At 38.2% G+C, this 22,012-nt stretch overlaps 1 protein-coding gene across 3 annotated transcripts; it reads left to right on the forward strand.

Moving 5' to 3' along the window:
• The first annotated feature begins 650 nt into the window (after positions 1-650).
• Positions 651-20,383, forward strand: LOC131790938 (E3 ubiquitin-protein ligase MIB2-like). 3 transcript variants are annotated; one of them, XM_059108230.2, is made up of 29 exons: positions 1,034-1,172; positions 3,217-3,388; positions 3,645-3,699; positions 3,910-4,147; positions 5,300-5,494; positions 5,770-5,874; positions 6,281-6,385; positions 6,616-6,784; positions 7,104-7,231; positions 7,474-7,581; positions 7,794-7,834; positions 8,293-8,458; positions 8,778-8,932; positions 9,344-9,470; positions 10,113-10,304; positions 10,992-11,173; positions 11,879-11,954; positions 12,194-12,274; positions 12,547-12,654; positions 12,857-12,897; positions 13,341-13,506; positions 13,877-14,028; positions 15,215-15,347; positions 15,973-16,167; positions 16,633-16,814; positions 17,056-17,377; positions 18,290-18,590; positions 18,855-18,920; positions 19,796-20,383. In XM_059108230.2, exons 2-29 carry the CDS (start codon positions 3,334-3,336, stop codon positions 20,023-20,025), a joined length of 4,074 nt encoding a protein of 1,357 aa, XP_058964213.2. In that variant the 5' UTR covers positions 1,034-1,172; positions 3,217-3,333; the 3' UTR covers positions 20,026-20,383. The 3 variants fall into 3 exon arrangements, with proteins under 3 accessions (XP_058964211.2, XP_058964212.2, XP_058964213.2); XM_059108228.2 differs by lacking the exon at positions 3,645-3,699 and having other exon boundaries at positions 651-1,172; XM_059108229.2 differs by lacking the exon at positions 3,645-3,699 and having other exon boundaries at positions 651-1,169.
• Positions 20,384-22,012: the final 1,629 nt, after the last annotated feature.

Consider the following 22,012-nt stretch of genomic DNA (forward strand, 5'->3'; position numbering starts at 1 on the left):
TACCCTTAGTTTTGAAACTTCGGCGTTCTTTGAGAGTCTTATTTGTTGCTCAGCAAAGGACTCAGTACAAATACAATGAAAACTTTCCTTCTTGTTAAGTGAAATACATTTAAAGCATTTAAAGCAGGTTAAGCAGGTGCAGAATGGATGTTAGACCGCAATCAAATGTATCAACCAATTTTCAGGATTTTATGTCAGATCCCTTTTATTTTCCATGTTTTCTACTCTGCAATATTTTACTTTTCAATTTTTGCTTTATAATTCTGAGAACTGTAAAGCAAACGACCCTCCGAGATCTGTAGATTTCTTCGCTGAATTCGAACTTCCAAATTATACAAAGATATCAAAATATTGTGCGAATGAAATTGTTGCAGAGAAGTGGAGATAAAGTAATGTTTTTCATCATACCCAATCCACGCAATACTTTTTAAATAAATGTCGTAATCCACACAGAGTGTATTCATCAGTCCCTATCTGTTTCTTCATGTCCATTCCTAATCCTATTTCAGATTCTCTAAAATTACCATAACAAGAAACGCAAGGTGACGCAACTTTTAGTTAACCAATAATGTGTCCTGAATGATGTGTTGGGGGATCCCCGACAGATGCGGTAATGAATTTCGTATTCTAGGAATGGTATGTTGCTTATATTAGCATTTTATCGCCAATGCAGCATTTTATTTTCTTTACAGTCTCAATCGGCAACTGTTCTTACTGATACATCTTGATTCATTTTAGAATTGAGAAGAGAACTTGTTAGCTTTGTGTGAAACCGGCAGAAGAGTATTGAATCGCAATCATCCAACGACTGTTTCACCAAACAGGAACATTTCTGATGCAATATATTTGCTTCTCCGTTATATAGAAAATGAAGAGATCACGAGATGGTTCCATCAGATCTAGTCGTTATAAACGTGATAAGGAAAATCCTGGTACAACTATGACAATAAATCTTCCAGGCACCCGAGTTGTTCGTGGTCAAGATTGGAAAGGGGAAAACCAAGATGGCGGAGAAGGTTTTGTAGGTACAGTAGTTCAAGCCGGACATGGAAAGAAGTCGCCTGTGACAGCACAGCTTGTTTACGTACAGTGGGATTGTGGAGGGAAGCACGACTATAGGGCTGGAATCGAAGGGAAACACGATCTTCGTGTTTTTAGTCTCACAAATGGTGGTGAGTGACGATTTTAGTTTCATGTTGTTTATCTTACCTACTAAATGGCAATATTTGCTCAGATTCATCCAAACAACTCTAGCTGTGTATTATATTCCTTAAAGAAGATAAAATGCAATCTCAACAGTTCTGTTAAGAAACAAATGGTGCGACAATGTCGATGAAATTGATTTTGACACAAACAATAGGTTTAGAAACCATGCGGACTTAAATTGAGCCGGAAAAATCATTGGACTTTTCACCGGAGTTGACAACCTTGACAACGGCGAGCCTCGTTTTAAATTTTATACTTTCTCACTAAATGCTTCCCTTGCAAAATTTTAGGTCGTCAAACTTTTCGATTGACGCTTTGTCTTTTATTTCACATAAGTTTATTTGCATACAGCTCGAACTCTCAGACCACGGTTTTTTTTATATGACTTGTTATGTATAACATTACTTCATAATACACTGTATGCAGATTTCTCACACATCAGCTTGGTTACTAAGCTATGTTACAGCGTGATTCTGTTGTGTCACAAAAAGGTGCGTTCACCTTCCCACAAACCCAGAGCTATATTATTAAGTCAGACAGCTAGTTATTGAAACAAAGCGTGAAAGAAGTTTGTTGTAAAATGACCTCGAAAGACCTTGGCCTTGATACATTGAGTCTTCCTTGTTCTCAGAGAACTTCAACTTATTATCGACGTGACATGGTTTGATGCTATTCTGGTTTAAATATTTAATCAATGTAACCGAGAAGTATATCGGACAGAACAAACGTCAGTTTGGTACACGTTTGAAAGAGCATCAAAAAGCGGTCTTCTTTCGCGAAGAAAGAAAATTCAGCTTCGTGGCAGCACGCATTCCTAATCAACCATACAATTGGGTGGGATAAGTCTAAAAAATATCACCACTAATCGATGTTACCATCAGCGCCTTTGGAAGCTCTGCCCACGCTCCTTCAAGTCGTGATGATGGCGGCTTACTACCAGACGCCTATTTACACCTCGTCAAAAAAAGGGCAGCTAATATTAGTGGGCTTATAAAAGGACCTCTTGTTGCAGCGATTAGATCACCCCTGATGAAGGCACTACACAGGAGTGCCGAAACATTGGGTCTATGAATTGTAACTTCTCGGTTACATTCATTGAGTCTTTAAACCAGAGTAACATCAAACCATGTCTGATTGTCCACTTGGTTGCCATGTGAACTTTAATATATCTAGTTATCAACGTGTTTAACTTATTGATTAAGGTGGCCGAACACTATCGCTACCAGGAAAGCAAAACTAGCAATATCAAAAGGTTTCCCTTTATGTCTGATACATTCTCAACGATGCTTCCGGCTCAGTCTCAAGTATTATCGATTTATGCACGTGTCTCACTCTTGCCGTTAGAAAAAAGGTTTTATATAAAAGATCAGTAAACAGTTAGTCCGCATTCTTTGGGATGTCAACTAACGCTTCCCAAGCTCCCCACCCCACCCCACCCCACCCCTACCCCCCTCCAAAAGAAAAGGCTCAGGAGGTAGAGATTTCAGTAATATTATAAAATAAGCTGACAGGGAGACTAATCAACAGCTCAATATCATAACATGCTTGGGCCGTACAAACTCTGCAAACCTACGGGCCAACTTTTCCTTTACAAGTGTTAATAGAATTCATCGTACAAAGTCGTGTAGCCACCAGACATCTTTTGCAATTTCCGTTTGTAGTAAAAAAATATTGGGTTTTCTTTTGAGAACGAGTGAAACATTTCCGGTATTTTCGGAAATCTTTGTGTTTTGTTCGACGTAGACAGACACAGAAGGATATTGCGTACTAGGGACGGAACTGTGATGCTAAGAACAACTGTGAATCTATGAATATCATATATTTAAACCACAGATTAATAAATGAAGATGAAAGTGATCATAGCATGCTTAGTTGTGAACATTTCTGTTTAAGTAGTGTTCATCACGGCGAAGATTACTCTCGTCTTCATTTGGGATGCCGAGGCATACCACTTCACTCCTAAACGTAAGGTGTCACGCTAGTTCATGTTCTGATTGCTTCGTCCATTAGACGGGAAACATCTATTTACTAGCTGCGATGGTTGTAAAGAAGATCCTATCAATGGACTGCGCTGGCACTGTTTAGATTGTCCCAACTATGATCTGTGTAGCAAGTGTTACATGAACGATGTCCATGATGTCAATCATCGCTTTGAACGATTCCACAAGAGTCGCGCCAAAGGGTAAGTTGTCAAATGAACAAGTCAGTGGCCTGTGTGTCCATGTAAACCCATCGATGCAAAAAGTGCTCCATTGTCTTTCATCAAATTTACTTTCATTATCTTTTGCCAAAGCAAAACGTTATTTTCTGTCAGAAATCGATTGTAGATAACTTTAATATGTCTTATTATGTAACATTGCATTATCTATTAAGTTTGGTTTCTTTCTCTTTTGTTTCTCCTTTTTTTTTCAATGAAAATTGACTTCAAATGAAAAAAGGATCAGCTCGAAGACCCCTCGGTTCCTCTAGTGCTCCAGCCTCTGGGCTCCAATGGTGATTTAACAATTTTTCTTACAAATAATTATCTTACTTCGATTTAACAACATTTTTGTGAGCAATTAAATATTTTTAGTTTTTTTTTTTTTTCGAGGTAAATTTATGTTTTTCACCAGTAGAAGAAAACAACAGAATATCAACCGATATTCTCTTTAAGAGTATTAATGAATTATATATTCAATTGCGTCATCTGATGTAAATTAACAGCATCCCTGTTGGCAAAAGGCAAGGCGCCACTAAGCTTGAAGCCCACGGAATGTTTAAAGGAGCAAAAGTAACCAGAGGACCAGACTGGGAATGGAAGGAACAGGATAACCAATCTCCTATGGAAGGCGAGGTTACTGAGGTCACCAGCTGGAGTGACGAGACTAATAATGATGCTGTGCGAGTGAACTGGAATAAAGGACCGAGGGGGAACGTTTATAGATTGGGAACAAATGGAAAGGTGACGTGGGCTAATGAATTACTGCTTTATTATTATTATCATCAGTGCCATCATTATTGCGAGCTCTAGAAGAGCCTGCAACCTCTTTTGCACGCCATATCTCGATTTTGGGGCAAAATTGTTGTGCCAAAATCGATCGATAAATCCTCGTAAACTAATCAGAATCCATTTCCATTCGAACAAGAATATTTTAAGAGATGGCCGCCGCGTTGGCCAGTGTACTCGATTTTGAAAGCCAAATTTTCGCATCATTGGAGTATTAACGTACATTTCAAAGATTAAAATGGAATGAAATAGTTTTTTAAAGAATACTCAATTCTCAGTCTCGATTCTTAATGTTTACGAAGACACGCGCACGAATGTTTGCTCGCCAAAATAAAAATTCAAGGACAAAGCTAACTTTCCCTTCACTATTGACACCAAGTGTCCTTACCGAACAAAAAAAAGAGAAGACGAGCCTCGACGTCCTCGCCAACCGACATATCAGCCCATCGAATCTCGAGTGTAAAGAACTTAATGGCGGACCCAAAAATTTCACGTACACTATTACAGCGTAACGTATAATGACCTGAGATTGCGCAGTACGCTATACATACTGGAAATCATCTTCAAGACTTGCAGATAACTATGATATCTACCCAACGCGATGGCCAACCAATTTCAGTGCTCAAAAAAAGTTTTATTGAAAATCCCTCGACTCAAAAGCGTCCTAGCCCGCACTTTCTAACCGTTGGTTATTTCTAGTTACTATTATTATTATTATTATTATCATTATTATTACTATTATCGGTTTCATAAAAATAATGATAATTAGTAGTAGTAGTAGTAGTAGTAGTAGTAGTAGTAGTAGTAGTAGTAGTAGTAGCACTAGTTGTAGGAGTAGTGAAATACATTGTTGTTAATTATAGACAGGGATTCAATTGATTAAAGTTGTTTCTGTTTACCTTATCGCTACTATATCTTGAGAATAGTTTCATCTTTGGAACTTCTAACCCTATTTTACATCTCGAACATCTTCCTACGCCGTTTCAAGAACTCTAGAACCTAATTCAACCACAACTTGAGACTGGGTCACTTTGGTAAACTCTTGCAGTCAAAAAATCCCACACAAAGAATACCTTGACTATACTTCTATTTCCTTCGAACTGGTAGGTTGACCTCAAGTGTACTTCGCCAGCTGTAGGTGGATATTATTACAGGGATCACTTACCACTGCTCACAATGCAGATAAGAAAATCCAAAAGTGGGTTTACGACTGGTGACAAAGTCTACCTTCAGAAGCTTGCGGTAGGAAAGCTTCAGGAGTTATCCGCTGGTCATGGGGGATGGAACGCAGACATGGAACGGGTTCGTTTGGGACTCGTTTATATTTTTGTTTTCAAAATTCACGGACTCATATCACTATCTAAAGCACCTAAAAACATTTTAATGTTTAATCTTTTTGGTCTGATTTGAGGCTCAAAAATTCTGAAAGCCCTAGTATTCATTTCCTAATAAGGAGAAATTGGCCCTCCCCTCTGAGAGTACAATGTCCTTTGTCTCTTGCATATCCTCTTAAATTTAAGCCAATTCAGTAAAATGTCGTTAACAACATTTAAGAAACAGTCTACTTGCATCCACAGTATACAGGAAAAATTGGAGTCGTACAAGATTTCACAACCAATGGTGACGTTGTTGTAGAGTATTGCGACATAAGATGGCGTTACAATCCAGCAGCTTTGACAAAGGTAATGCTAACCCAATCATCTGTCTCGCCAATAACTTCTTACTTCAAATTAACTTCAAATTAGTTAACTATATCTGCGTTATGAGAGAGTCCTGATTTTTTTTTTAAATTGTCGTAAACATGGGCATCAGGTTTAATAGATGAAGTGGCTTGGTTGATAAAGAAATATCCTACATAAGTTAATTATGTCAAAATTTGTATGGTTTGTTCAAAGTTAAAACACTCACAATGTGTTAAATTTGTGACTGCACACAATGGACGCCATGTGATTACTGATAATTTAAAGCATCATCATTCGATTAACTGGCCAGCAGGAATCAGTGATATGGAGTGGGGCAGGAAACGCTCCAAGAGCTAGCTAAAGGACATTCTACTGTCAAATATGTATATGTATTTCTTTCACCCAGATACAAAAAATTAAGCAAGGCGATGAAGTCGTGGTTAAAAGTGATGAGAACTTAGTCAAAGAGCTCCAAAAAGAACATGGAGGATGGAGCGAGTCTATGATATCGGTAAGTTTAATTCTTTGAAATTTTTTCTTATACTTTCTCGTTTTTAGTTTGGTTTTCATCGTAGGCTTTCACCTGGACGTAAACGCAAACTCCTTTGCACATGTGCGGAAGCTAAAAATGTAAACTAAAAGAAGATAGATGAGTAAAGGCTACAACTCCGGAGCTAATTATACGTGTACCTCCAAAAACTATTTTGCTTAAGATAATATCCTATTTTATTCCATTTGTAGATCCTTGGTCGTATTGGAAAGGTATTGGAAGTTGATAGTGATGGTGGCGTTTCAGTGTCAGTAGAAGGCACCACATGGATGTTGAGCCCGGCTGCTGTGACGTCTGTCACTGACCCAGACCCCCAGCAGTCAACAGAGGCTGGTGACATGGACAGCGAAGATCCCTTAGGTACAAAGTTATGGCACACGTGTATTGAAAGCCCTAGTAAAAATGGCCAGTCTAGGTCAAAAAGAGTAAAACCTGTGAGGCGCATGAAAATGACAGTGACTAAGTCGCGATTAGTTTCAGCTTTGCATCCAAATTACTGAGAGGATGGCTCGAGTTTTCTCGACCACTCACAGAGCGAGATCAACAATTTAACGACATTTATGTCACTCAATCGAAAACTGCCCTGAGAAATGAGAAGAAAAATTGCACGACAGCACGGATCATAAGTAAAAATTCCGGAATTTTGTCTCCTCACCATTGCTGTTTTCTTTTTCTCCAGCGCCTTTCAGTCGCTTAAGAGACTTCTTAATTCAAGCCCATGAACATGAGGACCCCGGCCTCGTGAATGCTGCAAGAAGTAAAAACCTCTCAGGACTTAAGGAAATCTTGGATGCTAACCCAGAACGGGTACTTTTTTTTTTTTCATTCCTTTCACTCCTGCAGATAATATTTACAAGTCTCAACAGTTTTCTTAAATCAAAGCAATATGAGAAATATGAGCATAAGAAGACAGCTGTGTAATTTAGGTTTTAGTGAATATCCTTTTACTAAAAGGATATTTTTTAAAACTTCTAGAATCAAATTTGAATTTGGTGGCGTTTAAGAAAATATGACATGATCAAGGATTTGTCTCTTTTTGTTCTTCACAGATTGATGAGCTAGCAGATGGTCACACAGCTCTTCATGTAGCATGTCACCAGGGGCATTGTGACATCATTAGAGAATTGCTTGAGAGAGGAGCTAACATGGATATACTGGTGTGTAGTGTCTTTTTAATTTATTTTTATCATTACTGTTATTTTTTGCCCCGTTAAAAATTATTGAAATTGCCAGTGCTGCACGAGAAGGATAACAAAGAGACACATGATCGACAAGCTTAAGCTGTTATTTTGACATGCTCGTATTCTATTTATCTAAGTGTTTCAGTGGTGAAACCTTCACCATACACTGTTATTTATTCAAAATACAGGATGATGAGGGATACACAGCCATGCATCACTCTACGCACCAGTAAGTTGACATAAAAAGAAGCAATTTTAAGTTAGCTGGTCAAACTTATAATTCGATTCAGAGATTACTTTAGTTTTGCTTTCCTTCGCCAAAAGATTCCTTTCAAATACTTTAGCCATCCTCTCAGCCAATTGAATAGAAAAACAAAGAAAGAAAACCACTGAAAATGAAGTAACTTTTGCCGTGCTTAAATTTGACAGCATGTGATTGCTCTTCATGTTGATTTATCCACCAAAATATTATTGCATGTTCTGATTGGCTCTGATTGCTTAGCTTTTGGTTTTAAGACACTTTCAGGAGTCAACGCAAACCATCCGCATGTTATTGCTACTATATGTTTTCCTTTATGACAGTCACGTGAACATTCTTAGGAAAGCAGAATAAGTTACCTCTTAAGTTAAACTAAAATGCATAAATGCCCGATGTTTTGTTCAACTTATATCCTTGTAATCATTCAGAGACGAAAGCGGTAATGCATTGAAATTGTTACTGGAGAAAGGCTTTCACCCAAATGTTCAAAGCAGCAGTGATAAGAGCACACCCTTACATTCGGCTGTGCGAGGGAAAAACGAAACGGCAGTACAGATCCTGACACAGTGGCCTGAGTGTGACGTCAATCTACAGGTTCGTTGGTTCCTTTGAAGATATCAGTTCTCCTTTGAATACAAATTCCCGATACCCTCTCGATTGTCCGACTAACTCGGCAAAAATTGCACATATTATTAAGACGCATTTCGTTGTAAAAGTGTATGACCAGCCATTGGAAAGTCTTAAGCCTCAACTGTTTTGGCTGCTGAACTGGACTATTTGACAATTGAACCCATTCTTGATGTTTTCATCCCACCATTTTCGTGCTCAAATATACTGCTACCCAAGCTGCCAGTCGGTAAAACAAAGTGGAAAGGCACCATGTGCCCCCTAACATTACGCTTGACCATTTCAGGACGAGGCAGGTGATACCCCTCTCCATGATGCCATCCAAGCTGAACACCACAACATGGTGAATATGCTGTTAGACTGTCCAAGAATTTGTTACACTGTTTGTAACGGACAAGGTTTCAATTGTCTTCAACTCGCTGTTTTGAAAGGAAATAAACGGTAACTATGCCAAAAACAATTTTATCGATCACCATTCAGTTTGACAGCTTAATCAGAGTAAGGGTACGATAGCGAACTGATTCAGGTGCATGGCCTCTGATGGATCAATAGTACCCAGACCTGAGGAATAGTTTTTAACTAATCGTCGTAGTTTTCGAGACTTATGGGTCATACTTGCTATCAACGGGAATCTAAGCTTATACGTAAACTAAGGTCTAGCATGAAATTCATGATCATCCCTGGTCGTTGGTCATCACTTGGCCTAGTTTTCATGTAATTTGCACAATTGGGACGATGAGTGATCAAGAGGAAACCAGACCAAACATCAGTTACAAAATTACTTTTATGTTGTTACCTATATTTGCTTTGACATTCAGTGCAACATAAATCTATTGTGTCATTTATTCACAGCGCCGTGGAAAGAATTTTTGCCAAAACCGGGAATTCCTTGAATGTTGTCCAAAGTCATGGAATTACGACCCTTCACATTGCAGCAGTGAATGGTCATCATGATGTTGCGAAGATTATTTTAACGAAGGTAACTAAAAAAATTTACCGATTTTCCCCCGTTTTCTTTTTATTTTTATTGGTTTGCAAGACTTCCTGGGTGGTTAAACCACTTCAACAGATATGAAAGAGTGTCGACTATGTTCAATCTCGGTATGGAATATGACTTGCTGCGTGTGGTTAGTTGAGATACGGCGCTACTTTTACTTCTATTCTCCAATTGTAAGAACAAAGAAAAAAAGCTGTCATTTACATTTACGGTCAGTTCACTGCGAAAAATTGATTGCTATAGGGCTTACGTACAGGTTTTGCGCTGGTCAAGTGGCTCACCACCAAACTGATATCCTTGTTTCCCGCTCGTTATTAAACAAATCTTTTCCGTTTGAGATGCTACTCCATCATTGCATACTCCGTGTAATTCCGTCAGGATGTCCTCTCCTTGGCAGAGAAAGGGGCTAAGGAAAGTTTCCTGCTTTAGAACACAACACAGTGACCCAGGCAGATCTCAACGGTAAACAACCCGGGTCTGAAGTCCAGACTGCTAACCGTCAGGCACTGCGTATTCTTCTTAACGTCAACTTTAACTACAGTCTACAAAACCTTTAGAATAATCAATCTGAATTCTTACTGATAAAGATATTTTGATAATGAGAGGATATTTTTTATTTAACAGCCAGGGTGTGAGGTCGATGCTCTAAACCTTCACAATCAGTCGGCACTTCATTTAGCCGCCAATGAAGGGTACTCAGTCATGGTAGAAATGTTGTTGGACCATGGAGCCAATGTGAATGCAGTGGATAATGACGGAGGCACGGCGCTTCACATCAGTTTAATGAGGGAACTTCAGAGTAATCCGGGAGCAATGGTAAATAGGTAGCTTCATAAAATACCGTGCTATGAGCCTGTTCTAGCGTTCAGTCAGTAAATCAAAGGTCGATAGCAAACAGCGCTGTAGTCGCGGAGGAGTGATGGGGTCAGGTCACGTATACCTTAGCCTTTTCACTCTTCCGCTACTATGAAGTCTTTGACCATTACGCTCTGGTTTGCCAACTGAACGCCTGGAACAGGCCAACAAGCTGTCGAAGGAGACATTGTATATTATATCTCTCTTTTTCTCCCCTTCAGCATGAGAGGATTAGCAATGTAAAGTAATCATAACATAGATGGTTAGGCATGTGTCGTGGCCTTTACCAGGCCGTTTAAAGGCAACTCCAATATGAGCTCATGTGTCGATCGCATCAGTTTAGACAATGATACTGTTGTGAAGTAAAGTTACTGCTATCATGTTTTCTTGCTTCAAGCGATGCTGCTTTCTAACTTCGTAAAAACCACTAAGCGAGGAACGTAGATAGACAAATAATTTCTACCATCAACCACACCTTTGAAAAATAGCGCACTCGGTTAACTTTGCTATGACCTCGTTGTAGTACAATGATCTCAAATAGGTTCTCACACTGCTTGCAATAAGTAGAACTGATGTAAAGGGAAAGGTGATCAGTTGGTTCTTTGTTAGTGTCCTTGGCCTTCTACACAAAATAGTTGTTTTATTTAGCCTGGACTGGAGTTACTGCTTTCTGCACGACAGTGCAGTGCGTCCTTTGTCGCTGTATCACGCTGCTTGTTAAGCTATGGAGCCGACGTGTTGAAAGTCAATGACTTAGGGGAAACACCACTGGACAGATGTCGAGGATCAGAAGTTGAGCAACTCATTCGGGAGATTGCAGCCTGTGGAGGGTAATCAAATGCTTTTGTGTATTTTTCGATATCTGTACACCTTTCTACGTTATAATAGAGCGGGTTCTCGATTTTTATCCTGGTAACACAAAATTTGACCGTGGCTAAAAACATCCCCCGCGTAGTCCCTGTGTCTCTTGCCTGAATCGAAGGCACATCGCTAATGTTACCGTATAATCTAACCGACAGAAAAACACTACAATCCAAAAAAACTCAAACTACTTTATTAAGCAACGAGTAATATTCTTAATAAGGAGAGAATTCTAAAGGCAGTACAGTACTTATTCTCGATAAACTTACTTAAACCCAATACAGTCTATATCTTAGCTAACCACCGACCCAAACTCTGAGATTCCTCCAACGTTTCTTGAAATTACCAATCTTCCATTGTAGTTCTCTCTCACGGTATAGCTTTCTAAACAGTCGGTCACTCCCGACAACAACAACTACTGCTACATAACTGAGTCCTTATACACATTCTCAAAGTGTTCTAGAACATTCCAGAAGCTTAAAAAAGAACTATTCTAGTAGTATTACTGTAGATTTCTAGAAGCTTATATTCACAACAAAAATTACTCATAGCACTAACAAGGAGACAAATATTCAGTCCAAAGGATGCCGCGTGAATTAAGGCCTTTTCTGTGCATGTGGAAACTGCTTTTACATGATATCTAAGTAAAATGATACTTTGCTTATCAAATGTAGGACCACACACAACAAGAAAGTTCCAAGTTTTGATTCCTTGAGCGGGTCGCAAAAGATGGAAAGTGAAGACACTAAGGTAGGTGAAATAGCTGAAGGTGTATGGCAAGAAATAACCCTGGTGTAAAATATACTGTCCAGAGAAAAACGCATTGTGTCGCGTTAAAAGTTTAAAAGGACTTCTAAAAGCACTGTAGCTGTACCATTTTGTATCAGGAAGGAAAAAAACTACAACGAGGACGAACCTAATACGTTTAGTTGTCTTTCTGTAACAACCACATTATAAGAGGTCTAACGCGCTCAATCGTTCATTAACAGGCGGACATCGGCCTCGTGAATGCTGCACAAAACAACAACCTCTCAAGACTCAAGGAAATCTTGGATGCCAACCCAGAACGGGCACGTTTTTCTTTCATCCCTTTGACTTTTATAGATAGTATTTACAAGTCTCAACAGTTTTCTTAAATCAAAACAATACGAAAAATATGAGCATGAGAAGAGAACTGTATAACTTAGGTTTTAGTAAACAGTGATAACTAAAAGGATACTTTTTAATAATACAACAAGAAAAAAAATCAATATAATATCAATTCATGATTTAGAATCAAATTTGAATTTGGTGACGTTTAAGAAAATTTGACATGAGCAAGGCGTTTTTTCGTTCTTCACAGATTGATGACCTAGTGGGTGGTCACACAGCTCTTCATGTGGCATGTCGCCAGGGGCATTGTGACATCATTAGAGAATTGCTTGAGAGAGGAGCTAACATGGATACACTAGTGGGTGATTTTTTTTTAAACCTTTTTTTTTATTACTGTTATTTTTTGCTCCGTTCAAAATTATTGTCATTAGGGGGATAACAAAGAGACACAGGATCGACATGTTTAGGTTATCATTTTAACATGGTCATATTCTATTTATCTCAGTGCTTCAGGAGGGGAGCCTCCTTAATCATACACTTCAATTTTTCTCAAAATACAGGATAATCAGGGATACACAGCCATGCATCACTCTGCTTACCAGTAAGATGACCGAAATATTATAGTAATGTTAAATTAGCTGCGAAACTGAGAAATCTAAAATTGCTTTAGTTTTCCTTTCCTTCTCAGTGCGATTGCTTTCGAAATCTTCCGCCATCCTGTCAACCAATAGGATAAAAAAAAACGAAACCACTCACAATAAAGTAACTTTTTCTTAGCATATGTTTGTTGTTATTGTTTATTTATCCATTTATCAACCAAGATATTCATCTTTGTTCTGAGTGACTCTAATTACTTTGGCTTCGGTTTAAAGACAACCTAACGCGGACCACTTTCATGTTATGGTTCCTATCTGTTTTTTTGTTGTTTTTTTTTTTTTTTTGCTATTTTCTTTTTTTTTTAGGACATAGGAAATCCTTAAATAAATAGAGAAATTCTAAAATGCCTAATGTTTTTATTGCACATGTATCCTTATGATCATTCAGAGGCGAAAGCGGTGAAGCATTGAAACTGTTACTGGAGAAAGGTTTCGACCCAAATGTTCAACATAGAGGTAGTAAGAACACACCCTTACATTTGGCTGTGAAAAGGAAAAACGAAGCGGCAGTACGGATCTTGACACAGTGCCCTGAGTGTGACGTCAATCTACAGGTTCGTTGGTTCCTTGGTAGAAGAAAACAAACTTATGATGCATTCTCGACTGTCCCACCAAACTCAGGAAACATTGCATGTGATATTAGACGCATGTCATAGTCAAATTTAAACCTAGTTTGACTGTTCGTAAAAACATGAAAAATCTCAAATCGGTCAATAGAAAGGCAGAAAATCCAATTGTTTCAGCTTTGCTTAAATTCACATATCTCCGCACCGGACTATTATGACATTTGCTTCAATTTTAGACTTTTTCATCATTTCATTTTTGTAATGAAATATACTGCTACCCAAGCTTCCGGTCAAAATAATGTACAAGAAAGTCGAATGGTAGTATGACTCCTAATATAAGGCTTTCACTCATTTTCAGGACGAGGCAGGTGAGGCCCCTCTCCATCATGCCATCCTCCTACAACACAACAGCGTGGTGGATATGTTGTTAGACTGCCCAAGAACTTGTTTCACCCTCTGTAACAGAGGTTACAATTATCTTCAATACTCTATTTTGAAAGGAAATAAACGGTAACTATGCCGGAAATGTTCACATCACTACTCAGTTAGACAGCTTAATCAGAGTTAGCGTACGGTAGTCAACTGATTCAGGTGTTAAGCATCTGAACACTGAATGATATACCCACATGCGAGGCCTGGTTTTCAACTGGTAATTTAGTGTTAACAACTGAGTTGAAAACGTAAATTGAACACCGTAAAGAGTTTAAAGGCTGACGTTTCGAGCGTTAGCCCTTCGTCAGAGCGATTGGAGGAATATGCAGAAATGCAGCTATGCTATTGGTGGGAATCTGGTGACGAGAAAACAAGAATGAATTAATAAAAGCTAAGTTTTTCGTTTGTTTCACGATGTAGTCACGTGTGATGTAGATCGCGACGTTTCGACTGCATACTGCTAGTCTTCTTCAGGCGTTCAAGTTAAGTTCAAGTTATGGAGTAAATGACACTGGCGGAGGTACACGTAAAGTGATCAGAGATCTTAATGGATGTCTTGGGTCCCGAAATTTTCTCTACGTTATGAATGAAAGGACAAGTTTTGCATCTTGAGCGAGCGCATTTGAAAGCTTCAGATTGGTCATTGGTTTGGAATGAACTTCTGACAAAAAGTTACCAATGTTTTTGTCACGTTTGAATGAAATTGGTGGGGGTTACGAAAAGATAGTACCAGTCTCTCAATCGTTTTGGAGTAATTTAAAGTTCTCAAGAATTATAGATTTAAAAGCGTGGTTGTGGGGGTGAAATGTGAGAGTGAATGGAATCCGATCAGTGTTTTCCTTCTCACGCGTTTGCAGTGCTGACTGTTGATCAATCTGTTGGGCATGGTGGTGGCTGATTGAACGACAGAAACAGGATAGCCACCTTTACCGAAAAACTTACAGGTTGCCTCTGATTTTTCGGAAAAATTAGAGTCGTCACTAGTTTTCAACTGATCGTCGCAATTTTCGAGACGACTGCAAATGGGACATACTTGCCATCATAACAAAGCTTATGTGACTCTGGCCCAACTGGAAGTTCATGGTCTTCCAGCCGTTAGGGTCGTTAGCCTGGTTTTCATATGATTTTGACAATTGGAGCGATCTGAGTGATCAGGAGGAAACCAGACCTAATCTCAGTTACAAAATAATTGTTATGCTGTTACCTAAGTTAATCGCTTTGACATCCAGAGTATCCTAAATTTTTTTTTGTCATTTATTTGCAGTGCGGTGGAAATAATTTTTGCCAAAACCGAAAATTCCTTGAATGTCGTCAAAAAGGATGGATTTATATTTACGACACTTCATATTGCAGCAGCTTGCAATCGCTGTGAGATAGCTAAGATCCTTTTAAGGAGGGTAATTCATCTAAATTTGTTCCAATTTTTTTTTCGTGTAAGACTCGTTGTGTGGTTTAAACTGTCTTAAAGAGTTTTTAAAGAGTGTCACTTGTGTGCAGTCCAATACGGAGTATGGCTTTTTGCGCTTGGTTAGTTGGGATGATAACCACTAAATAAGTATTACTATTACACCTATTCTTCCCCTTTAAAAACTAGGATCAAGAGTTGACGTTTTAGCGGTTCGTTGCCAATAATTGATTGCTAAAAGGCTTATGTGTAGGTTTTGGACTGGTCAAGTGGCCCATACCAACAAATGTGTTTCCCGCACATTGTCCAACAACCCCTTTTTGGTTCAGCTGCCACTCCATTATTGTATGTCCCATGAAATTTCATCAAAAATGTCCTCTCCTGGCCAGAGGGAGGTGCGTATGAAGGCTCTTGCTTTAGAGCAAAACACAGTGACCTAGGCAGATCTGAACGGTAAACAACCCGGGTCTGGATTCCAGACTGCTAACCGTCAGGCCACTGCGTATTCTTCTCATTTACAACTTTAATAAAAGTTTACAAGATGTTTTAAATAATGGATCTGAATGCTTACTTATAAAGGTACATTAATGATGATAGAATATTTTTTCATCTAACAGCAAGGATGTGAGGTCAATGCTCCAGCTGCTAATAATTGTTCGGCACTTCATTTAGCTGCCTATAAAGGGTACTCGGTCATGGTGGAACTGTTGTTGGACCACGGCGCCAATGTGAATGCAGTGGATAATGATGGAAATACGGCGCTTCATATCTCTTTAAAGATGGAAAAAATGCAGAAATGTATGGGATTAAAGGTAAATAAGTTCATAAAGCTTAACCAGTTGAGCTTTTTCTGCCTTTTAGCGTGAAAAGATGAGTATCACAAAGTATTAATGAAATGATTTGGATGGTTATACATGTGTCGTCCCTTTGAGGTTTAAAGGCTTCTCAAAAATTAGCTTTTGTGTTGTTCACGTCGGTTTAGAAAATGATGCTGTTGTGAAGTAAAATAAATGCAATTTTATTTCTTCAAGCGATGTTGCTGCTAAACTTCGTAAAACCAACCAATTAAGGAACTTAGATAAGCAAAGAATTTTTACCATAAACCACATCTTTTGAGAATCGTCATGCCAGTTCATGACCTCGCTGTATTACAATGATCTCAAATAGATTCTTACACTGCTTGAAATAAGTGCAACTGATATAAAGGGAAAGGTCATCAGTTGGTTCTTTGTTAGTGTCTTTGACCTTCTACACGAAATGGTGTTGTTTTATTTTAGCTTGGTCTGGAGTTACCTCTTGGTGTACGAAAGAACAATGTGTCCTTTGTCGCTGTATCACGCTGCTTGTTAAGCTATGGAGCTGACGTGTTGAAAGTTAACGGCTCAGGGGAAACACCGCTGGACAGATGTCGAGGATCGGAAGTTGAGCAACTCATGCGGGAGATTGCAGCCTGTGGAGGGTATTCAAATGCTTTTGTATATTTTTTAATGTCTAAATGTATATACCTTGCTTCCAAAACACCAATATTCCGATGACATTTTATCCCGATCACGAATAAGAGCATCCCCGCGTAGTCTCCGCATCTCTCGCCTAAGTTTAGTCCGAAGGATTTCAACTGAATGAAGGCTGTTTCGGCGTGGAAATTCCTTTAATATATATGATATTAAGCCAAAAAATTGTACTTTGCTTAACAACTGTAGGACTACACACAACAAGAAAGTTTCAAGTTTTGGGTTATCGAGCGATTCGGAAACCGAACCGAAATTAGATAATGCTTCATATTCAGCAGTTGAGGCGACACAGACAGGTGAAACTGTAAATCAAACAGATAGTACCAGTAGCGCAGATGAGGAAGAAGATACTATTTTACGGCGCGTAATAAGTGACTCGTGCGGATCAGATTCAGAGGAGACGTCAGACGAGATGGAGAGTGAAGACGTTCAAGAAGGCGAAACAGCTGAAAGTGTATCACAGGAAACGGCCCTGGTGGAAAATGCAATGGTGGAAGACACATTGTGTCAGGTGAAAAGTTCATGCGCTCATGCGTTCAAAAGCACTTCTGTGGTACCATTTCATATCAATAAAGAGAAATTACAACGGGGATAATCCCTAGACATATATTCTGGAAGCACCATAAGAAGTCTGACCCCTCAATCGTTTATTGCTTTTAAACCATCTGTTTACGTTTTTCATCTGTATTAGTTATGACGATGGTTTTCTCGGATACTGTACATAATAGTGCCAAAATATGACTCTTACTTGGTGTAGAAGACACAGTATACGTCACACTATTGTTTTCATTGTCTTCTTATTCCCACTTGTGATGAATCTATACTGTTTCTTCTACAACAAGTAGAGCCCAAAATATTTCAAGTCTACTATTTTAGACGGAACGGTTGTTGGGGGTTTTTCGACCATCTTTCTTACATTCATTTTGATGCGATAGCCGGTTAAGTGATTTTACAGTGACGTCATTATTTTTCATCATATTACTGTATATGAAGCTTGATTAGTGAACGATTAGTTGAGTTAGTGAACGCACGTGCTTGGATATTATCCTGAGAACTAGAGCCGCAAATGTTGATATGTAAATTCTTTTTTTTTTTCGCTTTTCAATATCCTGTTACGTTTCTAAGTACATCAAATCAATTAGGGTTTTGTGATTTATTTTCCGTTGACCTTTTGCTTTATATGGAAAATAAGAGAATAACATAAATGAGTGCGACAACGAGCGTTTATTGAGTTTATCCAAAACAATCATAAGGGCGTTACCCTTCAAAATCCTCTTTCGGAAATACCTCTCTGTTCTAGATAAAAAAAAATGGCTCGTTATTAGACTAAAATGCTCCATTAGGTCTCCCTTTTTGGTATAAACTCGCTTAAAACTATAGTTTATCAAAGAAATTGAGCTCAATTGATTTTTTTGTTTACAAGGAGAATGTAGTTTTGGAAGTGACTAATATGGTTGAAGTGGAAACCTGGGCCTCAGACATCTCAAACAACAGCGTCGGTCAACCTGCTGAAATGGTAGAGAATAACACCAACACAGAAATGGACGACAGCGAGGGCGAAACATCACAACCAGCAGACGACGATGTCAATATGGATCAGGAGACAGAAAATGAAGAAAAAAATCCATCGACACCTGATGATCAAAAAGTGTTGTGTTGCATATGTGAGGAGACTGAGGCTGTTGTTGCATTCAAACCCTGTGGCCACACTGTTGTATGCATAGGTAGCTCTACTTTTTGTTTTAGTTTGTTTTTTGTTCTGTGTTAATCACTTAAATTTTAATAGAGCATCGTCTTCAAGCGTCGTTTATAGAAAATTGCTTCGAAAAAGAAAGCGACTTTGAAATACCTGTTTCCTTGAGAAGACAAACGCGGAAAAGAAAGAAGGATTCAAGGAGGAGCAACCATGATTAAGTGTGAAGAAGATTATCACAGTTTGAAAAAGTTATCTAATCTTGTTACTTACTAACGTAGTTATCTGTTTGCAGAATGTGCAGCCCGATTGAAGAGATGTTTGGAATGTAAAACGCCTATTTCTGGTAAAGCAACGAGAGGTAACTTGCACAAATTTTCATTTCCTAGTCTTTATATGTTATCCTCCGCTGGCGAAGTGAGGCCCATGTAGTTAAAACTAAACTTTCAATCTTTCGACGATTCACGGCATATCATCCTGATGATAACGTGGATAGGCGAAAGCTAAGGATTTTAATATCTACTCCTAACAGAGAGGAGACAGGGTAATTTAGAGTTGATATGGCAAATTAGCCATAGTAAAGACTTTTAAAGCTGACGTTTCCAGCGTTAGCCCTTCACCCTGAGGAAGGGCTAACGACCGACGCAGCACCACAGTTTCTTTAGAAACTTACCCCCTTTAGAGAAGAGACTGGTCGGACTTAAACTTTATTATTAAACTTTCATATTCAAGCTTGCTATTCCTTCCACTTTTTCTCTGAATTGTCCGAAAGCAGCAAGTTATTATTACTAGAAAGATTTTTCGGAAATTGAAACGGTTATGATTAATTGGTAACAGGACTTCTTGTGATTAACAAATTGTACTCCCGCTTCGTGGTCGTCCAATTTTGTTAATCACTCGTATGATTACAGAGTGAATTGGACTCCACTCGTTCCTATTACCATTTAATAATGATATTTAATGAGGGAACCAAACTCGCTAAGGTGGTTTTCAGCTGGGCCTTTAAATGATATGTTGGGTAATCTTGAGTTTTTGATTCTAAACCAGTTTTCATATTTTGTTGAATCTCATTTTTATTTGATTTGGATTTTTCGGAGCTTTCACAAATATTCAGATTTTGAAAGCGAGGAAGAAAGGTTCTTTGTCAGCTTCGTAATAATATCATTATTTAGTTTTTCGTGGGAGAAATTGGCTGAAAATATTATTGAATTTCATTCGCTCCAATTCTCTTCGCAGATGGTAACCCAGTCATTGGAATTAACAACAAATCCTTGGTCTCTCAATGTCAGCAAGTTGAAGCAAAGTTTCGGAAATTGGAGGAATCTGTTGTGTGTTGTATTTGCGGGGAAAGGAAGAAGGACTTGTTTTTCAGCTGTGGTCACGGGGCTTGTCAGTTTTGTGCAAAGAAGCTTAATGTCTGCCATATTTGCCAGAAGCGTATTGACAAGAAATTACGCATATTTTGATTGTGCGTGGTGCCACGGTGGCCTTTTTTTAATACTACCTACACTATCTATTGATACGCCATGAAAGCTCGATAGATGTATAACCACTGCTGAGTGAAATCAGTCTTTTTTCATGTTCTGCAATGTTTAAGATTTATCTCAAAAGTCAATGAAATAAGAATAAAAGCGATTCATATTGTGATCTTTTCGAAAAGAAATCGAGCCAAATCAGGCCACATATTTATATTCCACAATATTTAAAGTTTTCCAAGGAACGAAGAAATATTTATGAATCAAACAAGTTCTGATTGAGGTCTTCTACAGGTAATCGAGTTAAATGAAAAAAAAAGGGGGAAAAAACCAACCTTAGCAGGAAACAGGTCATCTAAGATGAATCCAAACCATGTGCTAGTAAATAACTAAAGCAATGTTTACTCGGACCTTTTTGCTTCTCAAGGCTTGTTGTGAAGCTTTTGACCTAAACAGCCGCTTCAAACTTTCATCAACTCCTTTTTTTTTTTCTTCATGGTACTAGGGTATTTCTTTACAGGTAACGAGAATTCCTTTTTTTAGTGAAAGGGTTAGAGTAACTCTAATATTGTAAGGAACATGCAATGACTCAACTTAGGAGTCAAGCTTCTCTAAATAAAGTTGCACTTTAAGCAAAATCTTGTTTTGCTTTTATTCAAAAAATGCTGGCTTAGTTCAGAGCCATGCTTTAGTTTGGAAAGCTTCCAAAAGCGCTATACCATAATACTATGAGAGACAACGATAACTAAACTTTTTTATTTGAGTTAAACGTGTTGGGTTTTCTATGACCTTGCATTGATCTCTTTGAGTTACCTCTTAAAAATTAAACTACGTCAAGATTTATAAAAAAAACTCAATAGTGAGATATGTCTTCTCTTGCAATTCCTTAAAAGACGAAAATCTATGCCACTCGTCCACGAAACCGCTGCCCAGCTTTAGAAATATGAGCAGTCAACCTAGGTCGTTTTCTCAGAATGTTCTGGTGTGTAATTCACTAGGTAGCACCTTGACTTTGCTAATCATAATTCATAACTCATATTTTTGTTTGGCCTAAAGTGAGATACAGGTGCTGCCGAACAAACCCATCGGCGGTAAGTGCTCGACAACTTTCAAAGAATGGATGTGTGTAAAACAAACTGATGTATTGTGATGCAGCCTCACAACTAAGAGCTGTGAAAATATTTAAAACCATTTGACCTTTACGCTGTATTTCTCTACTACCTATTAAAAAGCTGCTCAAAAGGTTTTTTTTAGAAAACAGAAAGTTGATCTATTATTCTCCTTTGATTATAAGAAAAAACGAAATGATGAGAAATGACCATCACGCCTTATTTTGTTTACCGCTTGGTACACACAGCTCAAAAGTTTTTTTCGGAATTCAAACAGTCGTGTAAGATTGCCAGATGTTAGTATTCTACTTTAATTTACGAAGTAAATAGAACAAGAATCGATCTTTTTCTCTTGACTTTCCACTCCTAATCTACAGGTCCCGTGACCAAAAGTTCTGTCCAGACGGAGAAAATTGAAAATAAAGATTAGTTAGTTTCTATCAATCATGTATTACTATTACACCCTTAAATTTCATATATGAATCTGTCATTTTTTTCGTAGATAGTTCCATAGTTTCAAGAAAACAGACTTATCGTAGATCAAATCGTTTTTCTCGGGAAGCAGAGCGATTCTTTCACTAAAAGAAATCCCAAGTCAAGTGGCAAAATCAATTTCCTTTGAGACACTCTTGCTTTATTTCAAGCTGAGTAACTATAAAGAGATCTGACCTGAACAGCAATTGCAAAACTCATAAAGTGGAAATTAAGATCAAATAGCAAGCAAGTGTAAACTAATCCGTTTTCCATTATTGAGAAATTGAAGTAGCATTTTAATTAAGATGACTCGAAAACCATCTGATTGCCAGTGGCCAGCTAGTTAAATGTTCTGGTGCAGTTTCCATGCTTTGTTTTGATAGATCATTATTTTA

Source organism: Pocillopora verrucosa, chromosome 5 (assembly GCF_036669915.1).
Source record: "Pocillopora verrucosa isolate sample1 chromosome 5, ASM3666991v2, whole genome shotgun sequence".
Lineage (NCBI taxonomy): Eukaryota > Metazoa > Cnidaria > Anthozoa > Scleractinia > Pocilloporidae > Pocillopora > Pocillopora verrucosa.